The 23362-nt window shown below is 39.1% G+C and overlaps 1 protein-coding gene across 1 annotated transcript; it reads left to right on the plus strand.

The window, feature by feature from the left end:
* Nucleotides 1–22300: 22300 nt before the first annotated feature.
* Nucleotides 22301–23028, plus strand: LOC111908662 (protein RALF-like 33). The gene has a single exon (XM_023904473.3). The coding sequence runs from the start codon at nt 22426–22428 to the stop codon at nt 22819–22821; it is 396 nt and encodes a 131-aa protein (XP_023760241.1). The 5' UTR covers nt 22301–22425; the 3' UTR covers nt 22822–23028.
* Nucleotides 23029–23362: the final 334 nt, after the last annotated feature.

Raw genomic sequence — 23362 nt, forward strand, 5'->3', positions numbered from 1 at the left:
TTTAATTTATCATACTTTGTTTTGGGAACAAATTCCGCAACTCTTTTAAATCAAAGGATTACTCTGAAAATTATTTTAAAAGCATAAATTAAATCGGTTTTTTCTGGCCATGATTTTGGGGATGTCACTTTTGGTATCAGAGCATTAGTTTAAGCATACTAGGAATTTGTAGGATTTCTATACTTAAACTTAGAATGCTAAGTGAAGGTTGTGAGATAAGTGTATGTTATATTTTAGACACGAGCACTAGTTTATTTTAGGAAATATGCCTAAAATGCTTTTATGTGCTAAATGTTATATCTTTGCCATATATGATATTATTTGTTCAGATCTACAGTTTGTTGCCAACCGGATCTGGAGACCTTATGTGTTTAGGATTCTAAGTGTATGACGACAGTATTAGAACTAGCATGTAAACGTTTCGGAGTGATAAGGACGATTTATTTATCTATCATGGATGAGGATCTAATTTCACCTTATTCGGTGTATAGATAAAAATGGTAAGAATCAGAAGGCGAAGGCGAGAGCCTTCCAGATGACACTGGAAGCTGCTAAAGATGAAGCTAATGCCGCTTCAGGTACCTTTCTCATAAATGAATTTCCTGCCCAAATTTTATTTGATTCTGGAGCCAACTACTCTTTTATTTCGCATGAATTTTGGTATAAAACTAGCTTAGCCTGTCGATAGACTAGATCATGCTTTATTAGTCGAAGTTGCTAGTGGCAAGTTTGTACCTATTAGCCATCATATGAAAAACATCTTAATTGATTTGAATGGGTATAAGTTCCATGAGGAATTATTGCCTATTGAGTTAAATGGTTTCGACATCGTGTTGGGAATGGATTGGCTTAGCGCCAATGATGCCGAAATACTGTGCAAGAAGAAGATTGTAAAAGTAAACCCATCAGGGAAAGAGTCATTTATGGTGTATGGGGACAAACGCAGAGTAAATTCTGGGATTATTACTCTAATGAAAGCCAGAAAGTGTTTGGCCAAAGCATGTACATCATATTTGGCATTTGTGATCGATGCTAAGATAGAGAAAAAAGGAGATGCAAAGCATTCCTGTCGTGTGTGATTATCTGGAAGTGTTTTCCGAAGATCTTCCCGGATTACCGCCTGATAGACAAGTGGAGTTTAGAATAGACTTATTACCAGGGACGACGCCAATAGCAAAAGCACCTTACCGACTAGCACCGACGGAGATGAAGGAGCTGATGATGCAACTTCAGGAGTTATTGGACAAATGTTTCATAAGACCTAGTTCATCACCCTGGGGAGCTCCGGTGTTATTCATAAAGAAAAAGGACGGGAGTATGAGGATGTGCATTGATTATAGAGAGATTAATAAGGCAACGATAAAGAATAGATATCTGTTGCCAAGGATTGATGACCTGTTCGATCAACTACAAGGTTCAAGTTATTTTTCAAAGATCGACCTAAGGTCAGGATATCATCAACTGAATGTGAGAGAGCAGGATATCGAGAAGACTGCATTCAGAACACGATATGGACACTACGAGTTTTTGGTTATGTCGTTTGGACTAACCAATGCTCCAACAACATTCATGGATTTAATGAACAGAGTTTGTAATACGTTCCTGGATAAATCTGTGATAGTGTTCATAGATGATATTTTGATTTACTCGAAAAGCCAAGAGGAGCATGTCCAACACTTGCGAGAAGTGTTGGAAGTCTTGAAGAAGGAGAAGTTGTATGCTAAGTTCTCCAAATGTGATTTTTGGATTCGAGAAGTCCAATTCTTGGGTCACGTTGTTAACCAAGAAGGGATAACGGTTGATCCAGCAAAGATTGAAGCTATGATGAAGTGGGAATAACCAAAAAGTCCCATGGACATCTGAAGCTTTATGGGATTAGCCGGATATTACTAAAGGTTTATCCAAGGCTTTTCTTCGATCTCTACTCCACTAATAGCTTTGACCCATAATGGAGCTACTTATGCTTGGAGTGCTAAGCACAAAGAAGCATTTGAGTTGCTAAAGAGGAAACTATGTGAGGCACCGATTCTTTCTCTACCCGATGGAGTTGAAGACTTCGTTGTTTATAGCGATGCGTCTGGTGTTGGATTGGTTTGTGTTTTTACCCAAAGAGAAAAAGTGATAGCATATGCATCTCGACAGCTGAAAGAGCATGAAAAGAACTACCCCACTCATGATTTGGAGTTGGCAGTGGCAGTATTTGATCTAAACAAATGGAGGCATTACCTCTATGGATCGAAGTACAAACTTTTCACTGATCATAAGAGTCTCCAATATCTCTTTAATCAGAAAGAATTGAATATGAGGCAACGACACTGGCTAGAGTTACTTAAAGACTACGACTGTGAGATACTTTACCACCCCGATAAAGCAAATGTTGTCGCTGATGCTCTCAGTCGGAAAGTCAATCTTGCAAGAAAAAGGCCAAGAGCGTTGAGAATAGAAATTTTCTCGACAATTGTGGAGAGTATAAAGAAACCTCAAAAAGAAGCTTCTAAGAAGAAGGACCGAAAGGGAGAACGTTTGGGCAAAACGTTAGTGTTCGGTACAAACAGTCACAGACTGAAGGTATTCCAAGATCGAATTTGGGTACCTAAGTTAGGAGGAATAAGAGATCTTCTTATGGAAGAAGCTCACAAAACCATGTACTCGATTCATCCTGGTAGCACTAAAATGTATAGGGACCTAAGACCATACTACTGGTGGCCGACGATGAAGCTTGATGTAGCAAAGTATGTGGCCGAATGTGTGACTTGTGCAAGAGTCAAGGCACAACATCACAAACCGTATGGGAGTTTAGAACCTTTACCTGTGCTGATGGGTAAGTGGGAAGACATTGCCATGGATTTTGTCACTAAACTGCCCAGAACAAAGAATGGTCACGACATGATTTGGGTGGTCGTTGATCGCTTCACTAAGAGTGCGCATTTCATAGCAGCCAATGAGTAATGGTCTATGGATAAGCTTGCGAATTCTTACGTGAAGGAAATTGTGAGGCTTCACGATGTTCCGTTAACGATTGTGTCAGATCGTGACAGCCGTTTCACCTCGTGATTTTGGAGAAGTCTACAAGAGGAATTGGATACCGAGTTATGTTTGAGTACAACTTACCATCCACAGACTGATGGTCAGAGCGAACAAACAATATAAATGCTTGAAGATATGATGAGAGCATGTACCCTGGAATTCCAAGGTAACTGGGATGAACATTTACCTTTGGTAGAATTCTCCTATAATAATAGTTTCCACTCGAGCATAAAGATGGCACCTTATCAAGCTATGTATGGACAAAAATGTTGTACGCCGTCTTGTTGGCTTGAGGCTGGGGAAAAGTAGTTTATGGGACCCGAGATAGTCCATCAAACTGCTGAAAAGTCGAAAATAATTAGGGAGATAATATTAGTAGCTCGGGATCGTCAAAAGAGCTATGCTGACATAAAGCAAAGACCGATGACGTTTGAAGTTGGGGATTCGGTTTCGCTTAAAGTCTCACCATGGAAGGGACTTATAAGATTTGGTAAAAGGGGAAAGTTAAGTCCAAGATTTATTAGACCGTTTAAAGTTCTTTAGAGAATTGGGAACCAAGCTTACAAGCTAGAGTTACCCGAAGAACTAAATGGAATTCATAACACTTTCCATGTGTGTTATTTGAGGAAGTTCACGGGAGAAGTTCCCGACATAATTCCAATATATGAATTGAGAATTGATGAGAACAAAAGTTTAATTGAAGAACTAGAGGCAATCCTTGACCGAAAGACTAAGAAGTTACGACGCAAGATGGTTGAATTAGTGCTTGTCCGATGGAAACATGCGAATGTGCCAAATCTCACCTGGGAAACGGAGAGTGACATCATGAGTCGCTATCTGCATTTGTTTGTTGGTGTGTGATTACGGGGACGGAATCATCCTAAGGGGGAGAGAATTATAACGGACGTGTTTCTAGGCTAGGCATTAATATTGATGTAATAGTCTAGGTTAACCTTTGTAACTCATTTTGAAAAAATAGAAATGTGTTATTTGAATATTATGTGTCTTATGCTTAATTGTGTGGCTTAAATGAATTAAGAATAAAAATAAGTGTAATAATAAAATATTAGATAAGCCTTATATCTATGAAGGAAGTTGTAGTTGTCATGACAAGGGTTCCAGATATATAAAGAATGCCAAAATCCGAGTTATAACGAAGATGTTATGACTTGTCGAAGTTTCGCGACCGAACCGGCATGACATTGCGCGACGTAAATAGTGAATTTCTGATAGAGCGATATTTAGCCTTAGTGATTTAAACGGAAGTCGTAGAATACGTTAAACTGAGAGCGTGCATAAGAAGAACATCTAAATCTGACTTCATATGAGGAAGTTATGATTTTTCTAAGTTTTGACTTAGCGGTATGCAGCCCAAAGTTCGAATATGAGATCGAGTGGTTCCTAGCCAAAACAATCTAAACGAGAATCGAAGATCTCGTCGATAGTAGTCCAACAGTAAAAAGACAGACGAAAATGGACGTCAGATGAAGAAGTTATGAATTTATAACGGAGTTTTCCTGTCCCGGCCTACTAAAATAATATAATAAAAGTTAAAGTGAAAATTAGCCGATAGAGTCTAAACAGGAGTTGTAGAGCATAATCTCACCTAGACGTGCATATAAAGAACGTCAAAAATGGAGCTCGTATGCGAAAGATATGAATTTCTGAAGTTCGGGGCACGGACTTCCACCTGTGTCAAAGCTCACGATGCGAGCACAGTGTTCACGACGTGAGTATGTGATGGACGCCTCCAGAGCAAGTGGCTTGATGACGAACGCCATGACATATCAGGCTCACGATGTGAGCAGTTGTGGCTCACGACGTGAGCACAAATTCACATCCCTATAAATAGAAGTTGAATGGCAGTCGGCCATGGTTGCTAATTCCCTACTCTCTCACTTCCGATACTCTCTCTAGCCATCTTGAAGTACCCCCGATGCCCCGGTATCATCCTGACACCTGAAGCAAGTCCCGAAGCACCGAAGATCCCGAGAAAAATAGAGTTTCCGAGCCGAAGCTCTGCCAGCGAGAAGCCCGGTGTGTGAAGATATCCCGGTTTCATCGAAGATTATTATTTTAAGAGCCGTAGTGCGGTCCGAGCATTGTCTTATCAAGTGAGTGCATAGTCTCTTTCATATACACGATTTTAATACAAGTATTGATGAATGTATTAGATATATGATATGAGTAAGTGTGCAGTCGCTTTCTGATAATACACATATATGAATTATACTCTATGAAATACGTGTTATGTGTATAGGTATCATCTATTATTTGGAATGAGTATTGAATGAACATGCTATACAAGTTTTAAGCTATGTATAAAATATGTATATTTTAACTACTAATATGTTGGGTAGAACATGGGTAGATAGTTGGTGTGTGATGAAATAAAAATGATGAGAGGCCTCGATGTTGTTGTTAATCTAGTCATCTAGTGGAGTATGGATGATGACCACAAACTCTTTCTAGACTATCCAGTGGAACGTTGACAGGTTCATAACCTGTAGGTGTTGTGAACGATGTGTTCACCGGTGTACTCTATCCCCCTCATGGTTGCCTTTAGGACATCTATTGTTGTGGAAACCCCTTTGCAGTCATGTCCATCCCGATGAAAATCCTAGATTAGGACCCTGGTAATAGATGTTGTTTTAGGGACGTAAAGTGAGGATAACGGGAATGGGTAATCGAGTTATTGTTGGTTGGTGAAATTAAATATAATTATTTATTGTGGGTTGAAAACCCTATATGCTCACCAGGTTCCCAAGCCTGACCCACTCAGTTTTATTTGTATTATAGGTAGTGGTGCGAGAGCATAAGATAGATGAATCATCAAGTTATTTTGTTTATAGGTTAGTAGTTGTATATAACTGTTGTAAGGCTTATAATGTACCGTTTATGCTTTTGGTCTGTATCGGAACATGACATCCCGAGTTTTGTTATATATGAAAATAAATTTCTTTAAGGAATGCTTTGATAAATTTAATTTATCATATTTTGTTTGGGAACAAATTCTGCAACTCTTTTAAATCAAAGGATTACTCTAAAAATTATTTTAAAAGCATAAATTAAATCGGTCTTTTCTGGCCGTGATTTTGGGGATGTCACGTCCTTTTAGGAAACAATATTCCAACCTTGCAAGAAGTGAGATATTGGCTTGGGAAATGTTTTTCAATGAAGGATCTAAGAGAGGTGACATACATTTTGGGAATAAGGATCTAAAGGGACACAAAGAAACATTTGATTGGACTTAGCCAGAGTACATAGTTGGATAAAATATGGAAGTGTTTCAATATGAAGAATTACAAGAAAGGGGATTAGCTCATACATCATACGATTAAATTAAGTACGACTCAATGTCTCAGTAATAATAAGGAAATAGATTCTATGAGTCGAGTCCATATGCTCCAGCTATTAGATCGATCATGTATGATATGACATGTACTCGTCTTGGTGTCTCTTATGCATTAAGCATGGTTAGTGGATATCAAAATAATCCTGGCAGAGCCCATTGAACAATAATAAAGAACATTATTAAGTATTTGTGGATAATGAAGGAAATGTTCTTAGTTTTCGATGTACGAGTTAAGAGTGAGTGGCTATAGTGATGTCAACTTTCAAACGGGTTGAGATAAATTTTGTTCACAATATGGCTGGGTATTCCTACTGACTAATGGAGAGGTAACTTGGAAAAGTTCCATGCAGAAAATAGTGGTTTCTTCTACTTGTAACGCAGAGCACATCATAGCAAGTGAGGTGCCAAAGAAAGCGACATGGATGAAGACTTTCGTTGGTGATCTCAGAGTTTTTCCATCAATACAAGATCCCATAGAAATTTTATGTGACAATAAATGTGCAGTTTGATTTAACTAAAGAACCAATAGATCATGGGAGGTAAATTCACATTTTGAGAAAATACCATTACATCTGATATAGAGTTGAAGATGGTGACCTCGTGGTGAATCGAGTATCATCAAAGAATAATCTATTAGATCCTTTTACAAAGGGGTTAAGAAAGTTCAAGCACTTAGAGCATGCTGGGAGCATTGGGTTGAGAGATGATATTAGTTTTAATAGTTAGTTGATAGTTAGAAACAATGTAACAAAATAAATTGTAATTGTTTTGATGATTAAATAATAAAGAATTATTTTTGAGTATGTTGACTACCTTCTTTAAGTATTTATTCTTTTGTTTCAGTTTACATGTTTTACTTCCTGAGTATTAAATTGTGCAAAACACCATAGTCGGTTATACTTTTGGGAAATAAGTATTTATTTAAGACTGTCATGGATCATAACTAAATTGGTATATAGTTGAAAATAGAAGCAAAGTCCTTTTTGGCTTGCCCTTAGAACTAGTAATTGTGTAGAATGACTTTTGGAGAGAGGGATTGCTTTATTGGTTTATTATATGATTAATAAATAGAAATAAATAATTTTTTAATGTATTATGAGATTAATATATTAGTTCGAAATAGTGTTGTTTAATTAATAATTAATCAAAAATTAATTGGGAATAATTTTAGGATTAATTAGATTAATTAAAAGTGCAAAGACTTAAGTTGTAATTGTTCAAAAGTTGAACAAAAGATGGATTCTAGATCCTTCCTAGGGTGGCCGAATTTTGGATAGCCTATTAGGATTTCTAGAATACTCCTTGTGGATAATAAGGAAGCTAGATAAACATCATATTTGAAATAATATTATTTTATTTCAAATTAATGTTTCTATGGTTTTCCTATCAACTATAAATAGGAACCTTGAGAGTCCTCATTTTTGTCCATACTTATACCAAGATAATAGCCAAAATTCTCCTCCTCTCTTCTCTCTTCTCTCTCCTCTCTCCTCAAGTCTTCTTATTTATTAGGGTTTGGGCACACACCATTAGAAGCATTAGATTTCTGGTGCTTGCTTTCTAAGGCTTTAGAAGAAGGTTTTAAATTGGTTATTTGCTATAATAATAAAAATTTATGTAAACCCTAACTTTATAGTATTTTGGGAATTACCTAGGGTTCGCTAGGGTTTTTCATGTTCATAGTTTATTGTTGTCAATACAGAAAACATCGATCCAAAATAGGTTGCATGCGAACTTAAGAGTTAAGTAATTTTCTGCTTCATGCATAGATTTATAACCTATAAAACCCATTAGTTCTAGTACTTCTTAGGCATTAGTAGCGAAGCTCTGGAGCACTAGAGAGCCTGGTGAAATAGATTTTTTGGTTTTGAAGTTCTGCCCTTGCATTGTCCGGTTTTATGCTAATCAACCTGTAAGTTGATTTATGCTTTCTATGCTTCAAGTATAGCTTATATTTATGTTTATAATCATTATTATGAACTTATAAATAAGTTTTATCAATAATACCTGTCGTTATATTGATCAATCTACTTACAGTAGTGATGGCAGTGTAAGATTAGTGAGGTGTTTAAACTGGATTTTCTAAACAATACATCTTTATATTCCATATAGATATTACGTTCGACACGATCTTACCTGTTTGTTTCTTATTAGTTATAAGTCACTTTTTCATTTGGGATTATTGATAAATCTAAAAAAACTATAATTATAGCCGCGAATAATATAAACGATAATCGAAAGTTGTAATATTTATAGCTAGGTTATTTTAAAAGAAAAGATGAAGCGTATTTGGAGCGCTGATCTAACTAAAATTCTTTCACCTTAAAACAAGGTGAGTGCATAGTTTCTTTCACCTTACACATAGATATGAAGTATTTAGATAATTAAATGCTATATGTGCTTATTATTTATGATTAAGATATTCGATGTTAGATGAAACAGTATGATATGATTTTTTTATTTAACCATATATGTATTTTCATACTTATAATATATTAGGTGGCGATGGGTGAAGAGTGGTGAAAAATAATGAGAAAAGGCTATGAATTTACTAGCGATGTTGCGACGTAGTCATCTAACAAAGTATAGATGATGACCATAGACTATTCTAGACAGTTCAGTGGAGCAATGACAAGTCCACTACCTGTAGGTGATAACCTATATGTTCATGTGATGTACTCTATTATCCCATGGTTGTATTATTCCTATGGAATACTCAAAGAAGTATTGTCAACTTATTGCTTGAGATGATCCTTAGGATACGTCCTTAGAGATGAATATATAAGAAAACATGTATGGTTAATCGGGTAAGATGTTTGATGTCAAATATGTAATTAAACAAATTAATTATATTATTGTGGTTTGAAAATCCTATGTACTCACCAGGCCTCCCAGCCTGACCCACTCAGTTTCTTTGTATCACATGTAGTGGTATGAAGGTACATAGATAGTGATGTTTGGAACTAACGAGAGATTCGTAGAGATGTATGTCCTTAGTATAATAAGAGGTTGTAAGGCCCATCAATACAAGATTATTCTTATGTTTTGTATCAGTTATGACATGCCATGTTTTAAATATTAATGAAAATCATTTCGTCGAAAATGCTTTGATATTAATATTATATCAAACTACAAATGTTTTGGGAACAAATTCCGCAATAAAAGAATACTCTGAATTAATTGTCCATAAAATTGGAGATGTCACTCTCTCTCCTATATTTCATTCATATGGTTTCTAGGGTTTTGGGTGTTAGTTATTAAAAGCATCCATATTATTGGTGCTTGCTTTCCAAGGAAGATTTGAAGATATAGCTAGTTGTATTCGATTATACGTAGGTTAGATGATTGTTTTATAAGTATGTTGATATAATGAGAAAAACATAGATCTCTAGGCTGCATCTACCCATAAATTATTTTATGTCAATTCTGTTGTGCAAATCTTTATCTTGTAAACTAGAAAACTCATCAGAGGCTTGAGAGAGGATTTTAGAAATAAGGATTGAAATTAAAGCTCAATAAAAGTCATATTGTGAGTTTAGTACTTAAATTAACAAAGCAAATCTAGGAGCACAATAATCTCTACTTATCTTCGTCAATTTATCTTATATGTTAGGAGTTATTCAATTTGATCTATACACATAAGCAAACAAGAGAATGATATATATATATATATATATATATATATATATATATATATATATATATATATATAGAAAAAAAAGAGATAGAGTGAGAGAGCGATTTCATTGATAGCTTATGAATTACACTTTTTATTAGCTTAGGGTTACACGATATCATATATATTTATATAAGTAAGTTGACATAAATTCTACCAGTAAGACCAAACCGAAAAAACTCTAGCGGATCTAGCCCATAATTAATTTAAATATGAATTTGATATAGGAACTAACCCTCGACAATCTCCAATTTAGACGTTGATCAACTAATATGTTGTTATCCAATATTAGACTTTGGAACCCCATATCTCTCTAGTCTAGGACTTAGCTTCAAGTATCTAGAAGGCTATTTGAAGTCATACATCACTTCAACCTCTTTGTCTTTACCACCTTCATAAAATTGTATTTTGGATTCTTTGTACCAAATGATCTCTTCAAATTCACGGTCTTATCGCTTATTAGTTCTTGGATTAAATGGTACTTCATTATAATGTGTTTTGTCCTACTATGAAACAATATATTCTTTGCAAAATGGATCACACTCTAGTTGTTACAATGCATGAGACAATCTTCATGTTGCATATCTTGTTTTGATAGGAAATTCTTCAACCATATAAGCTTTTCGCTTGCTTCTACAATAACTATGTACTTTACTTTTGTGGTTGAAATAACGATACTCCTTTGTAACATAGACATTCAACTGATTATCATACCTTTAAACAAGAACACATAACATGTTGTCTGTCTAGTGGCCATGAGGTCAAACCACTTTCATTAGTATTTTAATGACTCAGTGGATAGATATAGGGGATAAATGGGATTTCAAATATTAATTATTATTAATAAATTGACTAGTAGTTCTTTACTTAGTTAAATTTTGATTTATAGGTGACCAGTAGTAAACCAATCTCCTTATACTAATAAAAAGTAACCTTAATCTCTTTTTGCCATGTGTCACTCTAATACAACTCTCCATTAATATTATGTCATTTGTCAGAGAGATATATTAGACAAATCACTATCACAGTTAATGACGTTAAAGCTTTAAATAATAAATTTTAAACTTTTTATAGAAACATTACTTTTTGTAATTATATGTTAATTTTGAAGTAACAATTAACTTTAAAATTATGGTAAATCTTCTAATTAAGAATTGATCTAAGACTATTTATTTAAAATAATTGATTAATAATTATAAATTTTTACTATGAAAGTTTAACTAATTTTGTAACCATGGTTCCCACGGGTTATAAACTAGGCATCATTATAAATGAATCAGTACACCTACTACAAGTTAAGAAGTAGTGCGCCTACTACAAGTTCAAGCTAGTTATTACATAAGAATACATGTTCATATTCTTTTTTTATGATTAAGAGATTTCCTATCTCTGTACTCCTATGTTTATTATTTGTATAATATAATATAAGTAATCACGTTATTTCATAAAACCCCTTTACAACGAGTTTTATAAATGAGGATATGTTTAATGATTTTTTATAAGAGTTTTTTTATCATGACCATTGATCCACTTAGGATAGATAGAGACTTGAGACTTATGTACCCAAATTTGGAGCTTTTGAAGATGTTATGACAACATCCTAAACGGACTCACTTGCACGATGAATTTGCAACCCCTCATGTGATATGTGATTGGTCACTTATGCCTAAACTTGTTTGAGCGAATATAAGAAATGTGTAACACCCTAAATCTGGTACGTCTTGAGACCCTTAAAGGATTATATTTTTGCATAAATGGTCCCTTAAGTATGTTGGGCGTAGTTAAGTGTACGCTTAGTTGGTCGCGGAGAAATTAAGGTACGCTGGCTTACCTAGACTTACGCGGGGCATACGCACCAGGTGTTCAAAACCCCAATTCCCAGAGTTGAGGCCTATTTAAACAACTTTAAGTCCCTTGGACTTAACCCTAGAGCGCCCCCACAACTTTAGAACGTCCTTGCACTCCAGAGAACCTTGTGAGATCATGTTGAGCTTTAAAGAGTGCATTTGTGGCCTTTTAGTGCTCATTGCAAAAGGTGGAGGTGGTCAAGCAAGCTTGGATCAAGTGGGTGCTTCAAGATCCTGCATCATATTCATCTTGCAAAGCTTATGGAGGTAAAAAGATTACACCTTTTCCATTCTAATCTTTAGATCTAGCTAGGGTTTTGGTAGTTTGTCCCTTTGATGAACTTTGAAACTCTTCTGTTGAGCTAAGCCCCCCATATGATAAAAATGGCAGATATGAGGTCCTTAGTCATTTAGAAGCATAAAAATGGGATCTTGATGGAAGTATTGGCCTTGTGCATGGGTTAAAGACTTTGGAAAGGTCTTAAGGTTGGTTTTGGGGGTGTGAGGGACATGCAAACACATAAAGTTAGCAACTTTATGCCTTAGGATGTATTGAACAACTCAGATCTAGCTTTTGGACGTGAAAGTTTTGGATATTAAGCACTTAATGGAGAAAGTGCTAAACCTGGACGTACGCTAGGCATACTCAGTGTACGCTGCGCGTAGTCCTTGAGCCCCCGGTATGCCGCGCGTACAAGAATGGTATGTTGAGCGTACGCATTGCAAACTGGGCCATTTCTGTTTTGGCCTGGCGGACTCTTGGACCTCATTTTGACTATCGGACTAACTGCATTCTGTGAATTATGGGCTATCTCATCAGTTTTGGACCATGGGCTTTTGGTTGGGCCTTAATGGGCAAAGGGGCCCAATAATAAATTTGGACTTGGATTTTGGGCCCATTAGTAGTGATGGAAAAATTAGGTCTCAGGGATAAGGTTGGGGTTTGAGTTTTCCTCTGAATAATTAAAGGTCCTTACATTGAGTAATATTGTTATTCAGCACGGGAGGTTGCAGACGGTTAGAAGAGTGGCTTTTGTATCCGACAGACAGAGGTAAGTCTCTTCACCATACCAATGGGTCTAAGGCACCAAGGTCGGCCCATTTGATAATAGTTGATATGCCTGAGTGTAGAGACATGTAGTATGATTTGTGTGATGATATGTGGTAGAGACAACCTCTATGGCTAGTAGTAGGGATAGCCTTCAAGGCTACGGTAGAGATAGCTTTCATAGCTCGCGGTAGAGATAACCGTAAGGTTAATGGTAGATAAACGGTAGAGATAGCCGTATGGCTAGTGGTAGAGATAGCTTGGTAGTTAAGATGATATGCACTATGTTGTAGAGTTTACTCATAGTTAATGTGATATGTGACATGCGGTAGAGTTAGTTTTTATGACTGAGATGATATGTGTTATGTGGCTTATGTGTGTGGGTATGCTCTGGGGAACTCAGTAAGCTTCCGAACTTACCGTTTGTGGATTTGTTTCAGGTACATCCGAGCCCAAGGGCAAAGGCAAGGCGTGATGGCGCGGCGTGCACTCTATCTCTCATTTATTACTACATTTTGGGACACTCTGATAATTTAAACATGTAATAATTATGTATTTGAAAACAATTATGATGGAATTTCATGGTTTATGCAAGTATGTTTATTAATTAAAAATGAAAAATTTTCGTTGAAAAATTGGGTTGTTACAAGTTGGTATCAGAGCCTTGGTTTGAGGGATTCGGGTATGCTCTCAAGTGTGTCGGGACTCAAACTAAGGAAATGGTAAAATTGTTTTCAAAAGATAAAATAAGAGTTTAAAAAGAAACGAAAGGATGAGAGTGCAATGCGTGTGATCAGCCGAGCCAAGTAAGTGATTGCCTAATATGCTAGCCATGATATACTACTATTTGAGTTTTGTGATTATATGGAGCTTGCTATGTGTATGTTTTAAAATTGTATATGGTTAAGAGCTTATAGCCTCAGAATGATTGATTTGGCCTTATTTCCTATTCCTTGTTTGGTTGTGGTCCTAAGGTTGAATCTTTCATTCGAAAGTCTATTTGATTTTTTTTTCTCGTGTATAATTTGCATGCATAAAGGAAACCTGTTATGATTGGTCTGATTGATGTGCGTAGAGCAAATCTTAGAACAGTTTAGGATTTTATGTATGCGGTAGTATGGATATGGTCCAGTTTAGGGACAAATTGGAGTTAGCAGGTAGAGCATTGGGGAAGGTATAGGTAGGTGTGGAAGGTAGTATTGGGTTCGTACTACTGAAAGCACATGACCTGTACCCGAACCAATGCTGGATCTGACGACTCCAAGGAGGACCGGTGTGGGAATATCCCTTATATAGTAATCCTGATCATTGTGAATTATGATGTTCCAATTCAGCATGGTGATGACACGTTTGGGAGCAGGAGGATCAGGATCAGGATCTGGATCCAGGGCAAGATCAGGTGACACTACCGATGTCATAGATGAGAGGCTGCACGAGCTCATTGCAGCCGAGGTTACCAGGGGCATCCTTGACGCGACCCCAGTCATCTTTGGGACGGTCAAGGAGGATATTATGGATATTATGGAGGAGAGACTCAGAGCTTTCAGGGCCGAAATTGTTGCAGGCCAGGTTGGGGCCCGAACTCCCTTGTTTCGGGAGCTCAAGGAATGCGGGGCGCTAGAGTTCTTCAGGGCCAAGGACCCCATTGTCAGTCGATGCTGGGTGGCGGATATCAAGAACACCCAATGCACGAGTTCTTGCCCGGATGTGGAGAAGGTTGGGTTTGCTTCATGTATGATGAGATACCGAGCTCGGGATTGGTGGGGCGAGGTTACCAGATAGGTGGGACCAGCTGGGGTGGCTGAGATGACATGGGCCGAGTTTGTTTGGCGGTCTGATTTGGAGTTTACACCACCTATTGAGGTGCAACAACTGGTGCAATAGTTTCATGACTTGCAGCAGACCACCGAGACTATGGCGGAGATCACCGCCAAGTTTCAGGAACGAGCCTTGTTGATCCCACAATATGATACCGATGAGGAGATGAGACGGAAACGGTATCATTCCATGCTGAGGGATGATATTCGAGAGTTTGTGAGTTTTACAGGGTGCAAAACCCTGAATAAGATGGTAGATAAGGCCCGCGAGAGAGATAAAGAGAGATGGATTTGGACTCCCTTACGAAGCGGAAGCCTGAGTAGGCCCAAACGGCAGTAGGTCAGGCTAAAAAGCCTAAGACCTCAGACACATCCGGTAGGGGACAGTAGGGTCGGGGCCGGTGTGTCAAGTGCAGTAGGGTGCACAGTGGAGCTTGTCGTATCACAGGCTCGGGATGTTATGCTTGTGGCCAGCAGGGTCATATCAGCAGGGACTGCCCCACGAAGGGCTTGATTTGTTTTCACTACAACCAGACTGGCCATAAGTAGGTTAATTGCCCAAAGTTGCAAGGAGGAGGAGGAGCAGTGGCGGTGCCTGCACCCGCCACATTGAGGATCACCGATGGACGCCCTGTCAAGGCGGATGCTCCAGCGGCGAAGAGTCGTGTGTTTCAGCTAACTACCGAGGAGGCTCGGGCCGCGCCAGATGTTGTGGCTAGTACGTGGTTACTAATCTCTGTTTTTATCATTTTGTATGACTTATGTGTAATTATGTTGTATATGGACCTTTTTGGTCAATGGTATGTCGACACATGTTTTGTTTGATTCGGGTGCTACCCGATCGTTCGTATCTCTTGCACTTAGCAAGAAATTCTAGGATGCGTCCGGAGTTCTGGATTCCCCGCTCGAAGTAGAGATTGCTGATGATCGCATCGTTAGTGTTGCGAGGGTATATACGGGTTGTGTCCTGAGTGTGTTGGGTGAGAGGTTTTGTGTTGATCTGGTTCCGATACTGCTGCGAGGATTAAAGGTGATTGTCGGGATGGATTGGTTAGGGGCCAATGGGACCATGATTGATTGTGAGCACCAGTTGGTCAGGGTTCGAACCCCAAGTATGGGAGAACTGGTCATTCAGGGTGAGAAGGCCTCGCAGGGATCGACCCTCTGTTCGGTTGCGAGGGCTAGGCGGTTCTTATAGCAGGGTTGCACGGGATTTTAGGCTTATATTTCAGATATGAGAGTAGAGAAAGTGACAGATGTGGGCAGTGTACCAGTGGTATGGGACTTTCGGGACGTTTTTCCCGAAGAGTTTCCAGGAGTGCCTCTAGAGAGGCAGTTGGAGTTTCGCATTGACTTGGTGACGGGCGTCGCTCCGATAACAAAGGCACCATACCGGTTGGCACCACCGGAGATGCATGAGCTATCTACGTAGCTCCAGGAGCTGCTAGATCGCGTGTTCATCCGTTCGAGCAGTTCCCTATGGGGAGCACCGATCCTTTTCGTGAAAAAGAAGGATGGATCGCACAGGATGTGCATTGATTATAGGGAGCTGAATAAAATGATGGTGAAGAACCGTTATCGTTTGCCAAGGATCGATGACTTATTTGATCAGTTGCAGGGTGCGTCCTGGTTCTCCAAGATTGATCTTCGGTCTGGGTATCATCAGATGAGGATTTGGGAGGAGGATGTACCGAAGACGGCTTTCAGGACTAGATATGGACATTATGAGTTCGTGGTGATGCTGTTTGGGCTCACCAATGCCTCAACAACGTTCATGGACCTCATGAACCGGGTATGTAGGCTGATGTTGGACCGGTCAGTGATCGTTTTTATTGATGATATTCTGGTCTACTCTAAGACTAGGGAGCAGCACGAGCAGCATTTTAGGGAGGTATTGGAGACCCTGAGGGCGGAGAAGCTTTACACGAAGTTCTCCAAATATGATTTCTGGCTGCGGGAAGTACAGTTTTTGGGGCATGTCATCAATCAAGAGAGAATTTTGGTTGACCCAGCCAAGGTGGAGGCTGTGATGCGATGGGAGGTAACGAGGAATGCCTCGGAAATTCATAGCTTCTTGGGTTTAGCGGGCTACTATCGGAGATTTATCCAGGATTTCTCCAAGATCGATGTACCATTGACCCACTTGACCAAGAAGAATGTGACCTTTCAGTGGGGTGGGGATCAACAGATTGCGTTTGACACCGTGAGACGGAGGTTATGCGACGCTCTGATTCTTGTACTACCTGAGGGTTTGGATGATTTAGTGGTGTACTGTGATGCATCGATTTCAGGGTTGGGTGTGGTATTGATACAGAGGGGACATGTGATTGCTTAAGCCTCGAGGCAGTTGAAGCCTCACGAGGCGAATTACCCCACGCATGACTTGGAGCTGGGGGCGGTGGTGTTCGCCCTCAAGATCTGGAGTCACTATTTGTATGGTGTGCGGTTCACCATTTATAACGATCACAAAAGTCTAAAGTATTTGATGGATCAGCAGAACCTCAATATGCGGCAGAGGAGATGGTTGGATGTTCTGAAAGATTATGATTGCGAGATCTTATACCATCCAGGGAAGGCCAACGTGGTGGCCGATGCATTAAGCCGCAAGACGACGGGTTCCCCGACTAGGGATGTTTGTATGAGGATGACTGTGATTTCGCCCTTATTAGACATGATCAAAGAGGCCCAGGTTGAAGGGGCTAAGAAAGAGAATTGGAAAATGGAGAAATTCGGGGTCAGTATCCTTTGTTTGTTAAGGATAGTCGAGTCTTCTGACGTAGTGTGACCGAGTATGGGTGCCGGTATCGGGAGGAGTGAGGCAGAGGCTATTAGAAGAGGCGCATAAGTCCAAGTTCTCTATACATCTGAGTGCAAAAAAAATGTATAGAGACTTGAGAATGAGTTATTGGTGGCCCTGCATGAAGCGAGAGATCGTCTGGTTTGTGGAGCGGTGCTTGACCTGCAGGAAGGTCAAAGCCGAGCATCAGCAGCCCCATGGCAGGGTTTAGCCGTTGCCCATCCCTATGTGGAAATGGGAAGAGATAACTATGGACTTCATTACAAAGCTACCGAGGACGGCAAGGGGCGTGGATGCCATATGGGTCATCGTGGATAGGCTGACGAAGAGTGCCCACTTCATTCCGATTTCTAAGAGTATATCCGCAGAAAAGTTGGCGGATATTTATGTTCGAGAGGTAGTGGCTAGGCACGGGGTGCCAGTGTTAGTGGTTTCGGATAGGGATGTTCGGTTTACATCTAGGTTTTGGAAGAAATTCCACAAGGAATTGGGTACTCAGCTACATTTCAGCACGACATACCACCCTCAGACTGACGGCCAGAGTGAGAGGACAATCCAGACACTGGAGGACATGCTTCGAGCGTGTGTGTTGGACTTTGGAGGGAGTTGGGATACGTACCTCCCACTGATAGAGTTTTCATACAATAACAGTTATCATGCCAGTATCGATCAGGCCCCATTTGAGATGTTATATGGACGGAGGTGCAGGACCCCGGTGTGCTGGGATGAGGTTGGGCACCGGGTTATGAGAAGCACTGAGGTAGTGCTCAAGACCACCAGATTGATCCAACAGATGCGTGACCGGTTGCGTGTCGCGCAGAGTCGCCATAAAAGTTATGCTGACCGGCGACGTTCGGACCTCGAGTTTCAAGTGGGGGATTTTGTGCTGCTTAAGGTGTCTCCCTGGAAAGTGATTATCAGGTTTTGGAAAAAGGGCAAGTTGGGGTCTCTGTTCATAGGCCCGTTCAGGATCACGGCTCAAGTGGGCAAGGTGGCATATCGTTTAGAGCTGCCAGAGGAGCTTAGTCAGATCCACAAAACCTTCCACGTGCCTCAGCTTCGGAAGTGTGTTGCGGACGAGTCCGCAATGGTTTCCTTGGATGACATTTAGGTAGATGGGAGCCTGAATTATGTCAAGAAGCCAGTCTCCATCTTAGATAGGAAGACGAAGGGTCTTCGAAACAAAGAAGTGAAGTTGGTAAAGGTACAATGGCAGCACCGGAAGGGCTCCGAATGGACTTGGATGCCAGAGGAGGAGATGCGGGAGCATTACCCCGAACTGTTTACAGCTACGGACTTCGAGGATGAAGTTTAGTCCAAGTGGGGGAGAGTTGTAACACCCTAAATCTGGTATGTATTGAGACCCTTAAAGGATTATATTTTTGCATAAATGGTCCCTTAAGTACGCTGGGCGTAGTTAAGTGTACGCTTAGTTGGTCGCGGAGAAATTAAGGTACGCTGGCTTACCTAGACTTACGCGGGGCATACGCACCAGGTGTTCAAAACCCTAATTCCCGGAGTTGAGGCCTATTTAAACAACTTTAAGTCCCTTGGACTTAACCCTAGAGCGCCCCCACAGCTTTAGAATGTCCTTGCACTCCAGAGAATCTTGTGAGATCATTTTGAGCTTTAAAGAGTGCATTTGTGGCCTTTTAGTGCTCATTGCAAAAGGTGGAGGTGGTCAAGCAAGCTTGGATCAAGTGGGTGCTTCAAGATCCTGCATCATATTCATTTTGCAAAGCTTCTGGAGGTAAAAAGCTTACACCTTTCCATTCTAATCTTTAGATCTAGCTAGGGTTTTGGTAGTTTGTCCCTTTGATGAACTTTGAAACTCTTCTGTTGAGCTAAGCCCCCCATATGATAAAAATGGCAGATCTGAGCTCCTTAGTCATTTAGAAGCATAAAAATGGGATCTTGATGGAAGTATTGGCCTTGTGCATGGGTTAAAGACTTTGGAAAGGTCTTAAGGTTGGTTTTGGGGGTGTGAGGGACATGCAAACACATAAAGTTAGCAACTTTATGCCTTAGGATGTATTGAACAACTTAGATCTAGCTTTTGGACGTGAAAGTTTTGGATATTAAGCACTTAATGGAGAAAGTGCTAAACCTAGACGTCCGATGGGCGTACTCAGTGTACGCCGCACATAGTCCTTGAGCCCCCGGTATGCTGCGCGTACCAGAATGGTATGCTGAGCGTACGCATTGCAAACTGGGCCATTTCTGTTTTGTCCTGGCGGACTCTTGGACCTCATTTTGACTATCGGACTAACTGCATTCTGTGAATTATGGGCTATCTCATCAGTTTTGGACCATGGACTTTTGGTTGGGCCTTAATGGGCAAAGGGGCCCAATAATAAATTTGGAGTTGGATTTTGGGCCCATTAGTAGTGATGGAAAAATTAGGTCTCATGGATAAGGTTGGGGTTTGAGTTTTCCTCTGAATAATTAAAGGTCCTTACATTGAGTAATATCGTTATTCAGCACGGGAGGTTGCAGACAGTTAGAAGAGCGACTTTTGTATCCGACAGACAGAGGTGAGTCTCTTCACCATACCAATGGGTCTAAGGCACCAAGGTCGGACCATTTGATAATAGTTGATATGCCTGAGTGTAGAGACGTGTAGTATGATTTGTGTGATGATATGTGGTAGAGACAACCTCTATGGCTAGTAGTAGGGATAGCCTTCCGGGCTACGGTAGAGATAACCGTAAGGTTAATGGTAGAGAAGCGGTAGAGATAGCCGTATGGCTAGTGGTAGAGATAGCTTGGTAGCTAAGATGATTTGCACTATGTTGTATAGTTTGCTCATAGTTAATGTGATATGTGACATGCGGTAGAGTTAGTTTTTATGACTGAGATGATATGTGTTATGTGGCTTATGTGTGTGGGTATGCTCTGGGGAACTCAGTAAGCTTCCGAACTTACAATTTGTGGATTTGTTTCAGGTACATCCGAGCCCAAGGGCAAAGGCAAGGCGTAATGGCACGGCGTGCACTCTATCTCTCATTTATTTCTACATTTTGGGACACTCTGATATTTAAACATGTAATAATTATGGATTTGAAAACAATTATGATGGAATTTCATGGTTTATGCAAGTATGTTTATTAATTAAAAATGAAAAAAATTTCTTTGAAAAATTGGGTTGTTACAAAATGTTTAGTGTGCTCTTACTAACTTTACACGGAGAGCACATTACAACCATCATTTGTTAGATGTTTTAGGCTTTGAGATGAATTTGGGAATTAGGTTTATAAGCATATATTGTTACAAAATACTGTGTTTGGTTTTGAAATGTTTATTTCCTAGATATCAAATTCTTATTAATCTCTTAAATTTTGAAAACATTTTTAGGGGTTTACATTGTGTATGGATTATGCAAGTTTTTATACACCTAAGCTTTTAAAGCCTTAATTATTTTGACTTGTATTCAGTATAAACGTTTTAGAACATGACTAAAGATGACAAAAACTTTTGATATTAAGAAGATACTAACTACAAACGTATTAAAAATAAGACACTTTTACTATTGTAAATTTATGTTATTGTCGCATGCGCATACTTTAAAAAACTATTTCAAAATGTGAATGGTTAAGATCTTGTATACAAATTATTTTCTAAAAATGATTTTTATTTTATAAAATATTTTAAATTTTTTTATTTTAAACGAATATTTTAATAGTCCATACCAAAGATATTTACTATAACTAATTTTTCTCTATTAATTTCTATGTTAATTTATAAGAATCATGGAAATGATACAATTTTGTGATTAACCATTACCATGACCAGTTGCGGATCTTAGTGGGGCATTTGGGATCCCAGACCACTGCTCAAATTCCGGCATACAGTTTAATTTTTTTTTTTTTTTGGTTTTTTCTATTAAGTGCACCCGTTTGAAGTACGAGGGACATCCCTACTAAACACAGTCTGCGCATCCGCCACTGACCATGACCCATCAAATAATTCTAAAAAAAACGGCAATGGAAGAATAGAAGCTTTCATCATAAACCCGACATCATAAACCAAAGAACCATCCTTCATCAAAAGTGGCCCTCATCTTTATTTTACCATCATTCTTCCTTATAGTTATCCTATTCGTTGAGAAAAAATGCAGCCAATACTTAACTGGATATTTTAAAATGCTTAAGTTCATGTTCTCAATCTTTTCAAATTTGCCACAAAATGTTCTATCCAATCTATACTCCACAATTCAACTAGTAGGAATCAATTTAATTTTCCTAAAAAAAAGGAAAATTTTCAAGCCTTCAACTAATTTATAGCAACTAAAAGTTTACAAAAAAAAATATAGTTATGCATAGATGATGCATGTTCACCAAAATTTGATACCCATACAAATTATTAACTATTAACCATATTTCGTAATATAATAATATCATTTTGAATAATACAAGCATATGGGTGAGATGTCGTTAAAAAACAAAGTGAGAAAGAGAAATTTTATCTGTAATGGTGGTAGTGAGTCAGTGAGATGTCGTTAAAAAACAAAAGTTAAAAAAGATAAATTTTTATATGTAACAGTGGTCCAAAAACTACTCTATTAATTGAAAGTTTAAAACTTTACCCAAATAAAATAAAAGACATTCATAAAGTGAAGACGATTTAAAGCAAAAGTGTGTACTATGCCAACTGTTAAAAGCTCAGGGGTCGAAATGTAAATATTCTCATCTTTCTACACTGTTCCTCTCCTTTAAAACCCCCCTTTTTTTCCGTCTCCTCATCACTCAGTCTGTCAACTCCTTTTATTTCTTCCATCTCCTCAAAATCAAAGAAGAGAGAGAAACCAAAAGAAGAAAAAAGAAGCAATCAAGAGAGAGAAAGAAGAGATCTTTGCAAGATGTCGAAGTTTGCTGGTCTGCTCGTGATTTGTGCTGTAATCCTTGTCACCCACATGATCGTGCTCGCATTTCCAGCCGTTGAGGCTTCTTCAAGCGGTGGAGACCACGGTCTCGGATGGCTTTCAACCACTACCTCCACCGTCGGCAGCCGCTGCCGTGGATCTATGGCGGAATGTCTCGCTGAAGGCGCAGATCTGGAAATAGACGACATGATGGACAGCGAAACCAACCGGCGCATTTTAGCAACCAACAATCGTTACATCAGCTATGGTTCATTGAGCAAGAACAACGTTCCTTGCTCCAGGCGCGGCGCGTCGTACTACAACTGCCGTTCCGGAGGTCAGGCTAACCCTTACACCCGTGGTTGCAGCGCCATCACTCGTTGCCGCCGTTGAGCGGTGGCGTTTGTTTATTCCTATTATTTTATTTGTTTAAAAAGAATACGATTTTATGTGAACTACTTTAAATTCATATTAGATTGATCCAAATCCTATACTCTTTTACATTCAAACCAAATTTCGATGATGATGCTAATAATATCCGAGTGTAATTTTGATTTTCAATTGTATGTTTTTATCAAATTCTAATTCCCTTTTCACGAACCCTCATTCCTTACTTACCTGTGTGCATCATGCATTAGAAGCTGTACCTTCTTTGCTGTCCATAGTTGTACATCGTGCAATGAAAGTTGTTCTAAAATGGTGTGACATTTTTTCCATTTGCGAGTTATATCTATCTATAATTAGGTCCTGCAATATTTTAGGGATGAAACACCCAAATCGGGGGCTATGAAATGTGTATTTTGATTTTGGGATGATGAGAGTGGTAGATCCAATCATTGAGCTTGAAAGAACTTCTTACCTTTATGCCAGGCTGGTATTTATTCTTTCGGTTCTTTAGTCAATTTTGGGGGTTTTATGACTTATCTTGCAAAGA

This window comes from Lactuca sativa, chromosome 5, assembly GCF_002870075.4.
Source record: "Lactuca sativa cultivar Salinas chromosome 5, Lsat_Salinas_v11, whole genome shotgun sequence".
NCBI lineage: Eukaryota > Viridiplantae > Streptophyta > Magnoliopsida > Asterales > Asteraceae > Lactuca > Lactuca sativa.

Excerpts from the sequence above, each read along its gene's own strand:
- LOC111908662 (XM_023904473.3), top strand. The coding sequence starts at position 22,426 with ATGTCGAAGTTTGCTGGTCTGCTCGTGATTTGTGCTGTAATCCTTGTC.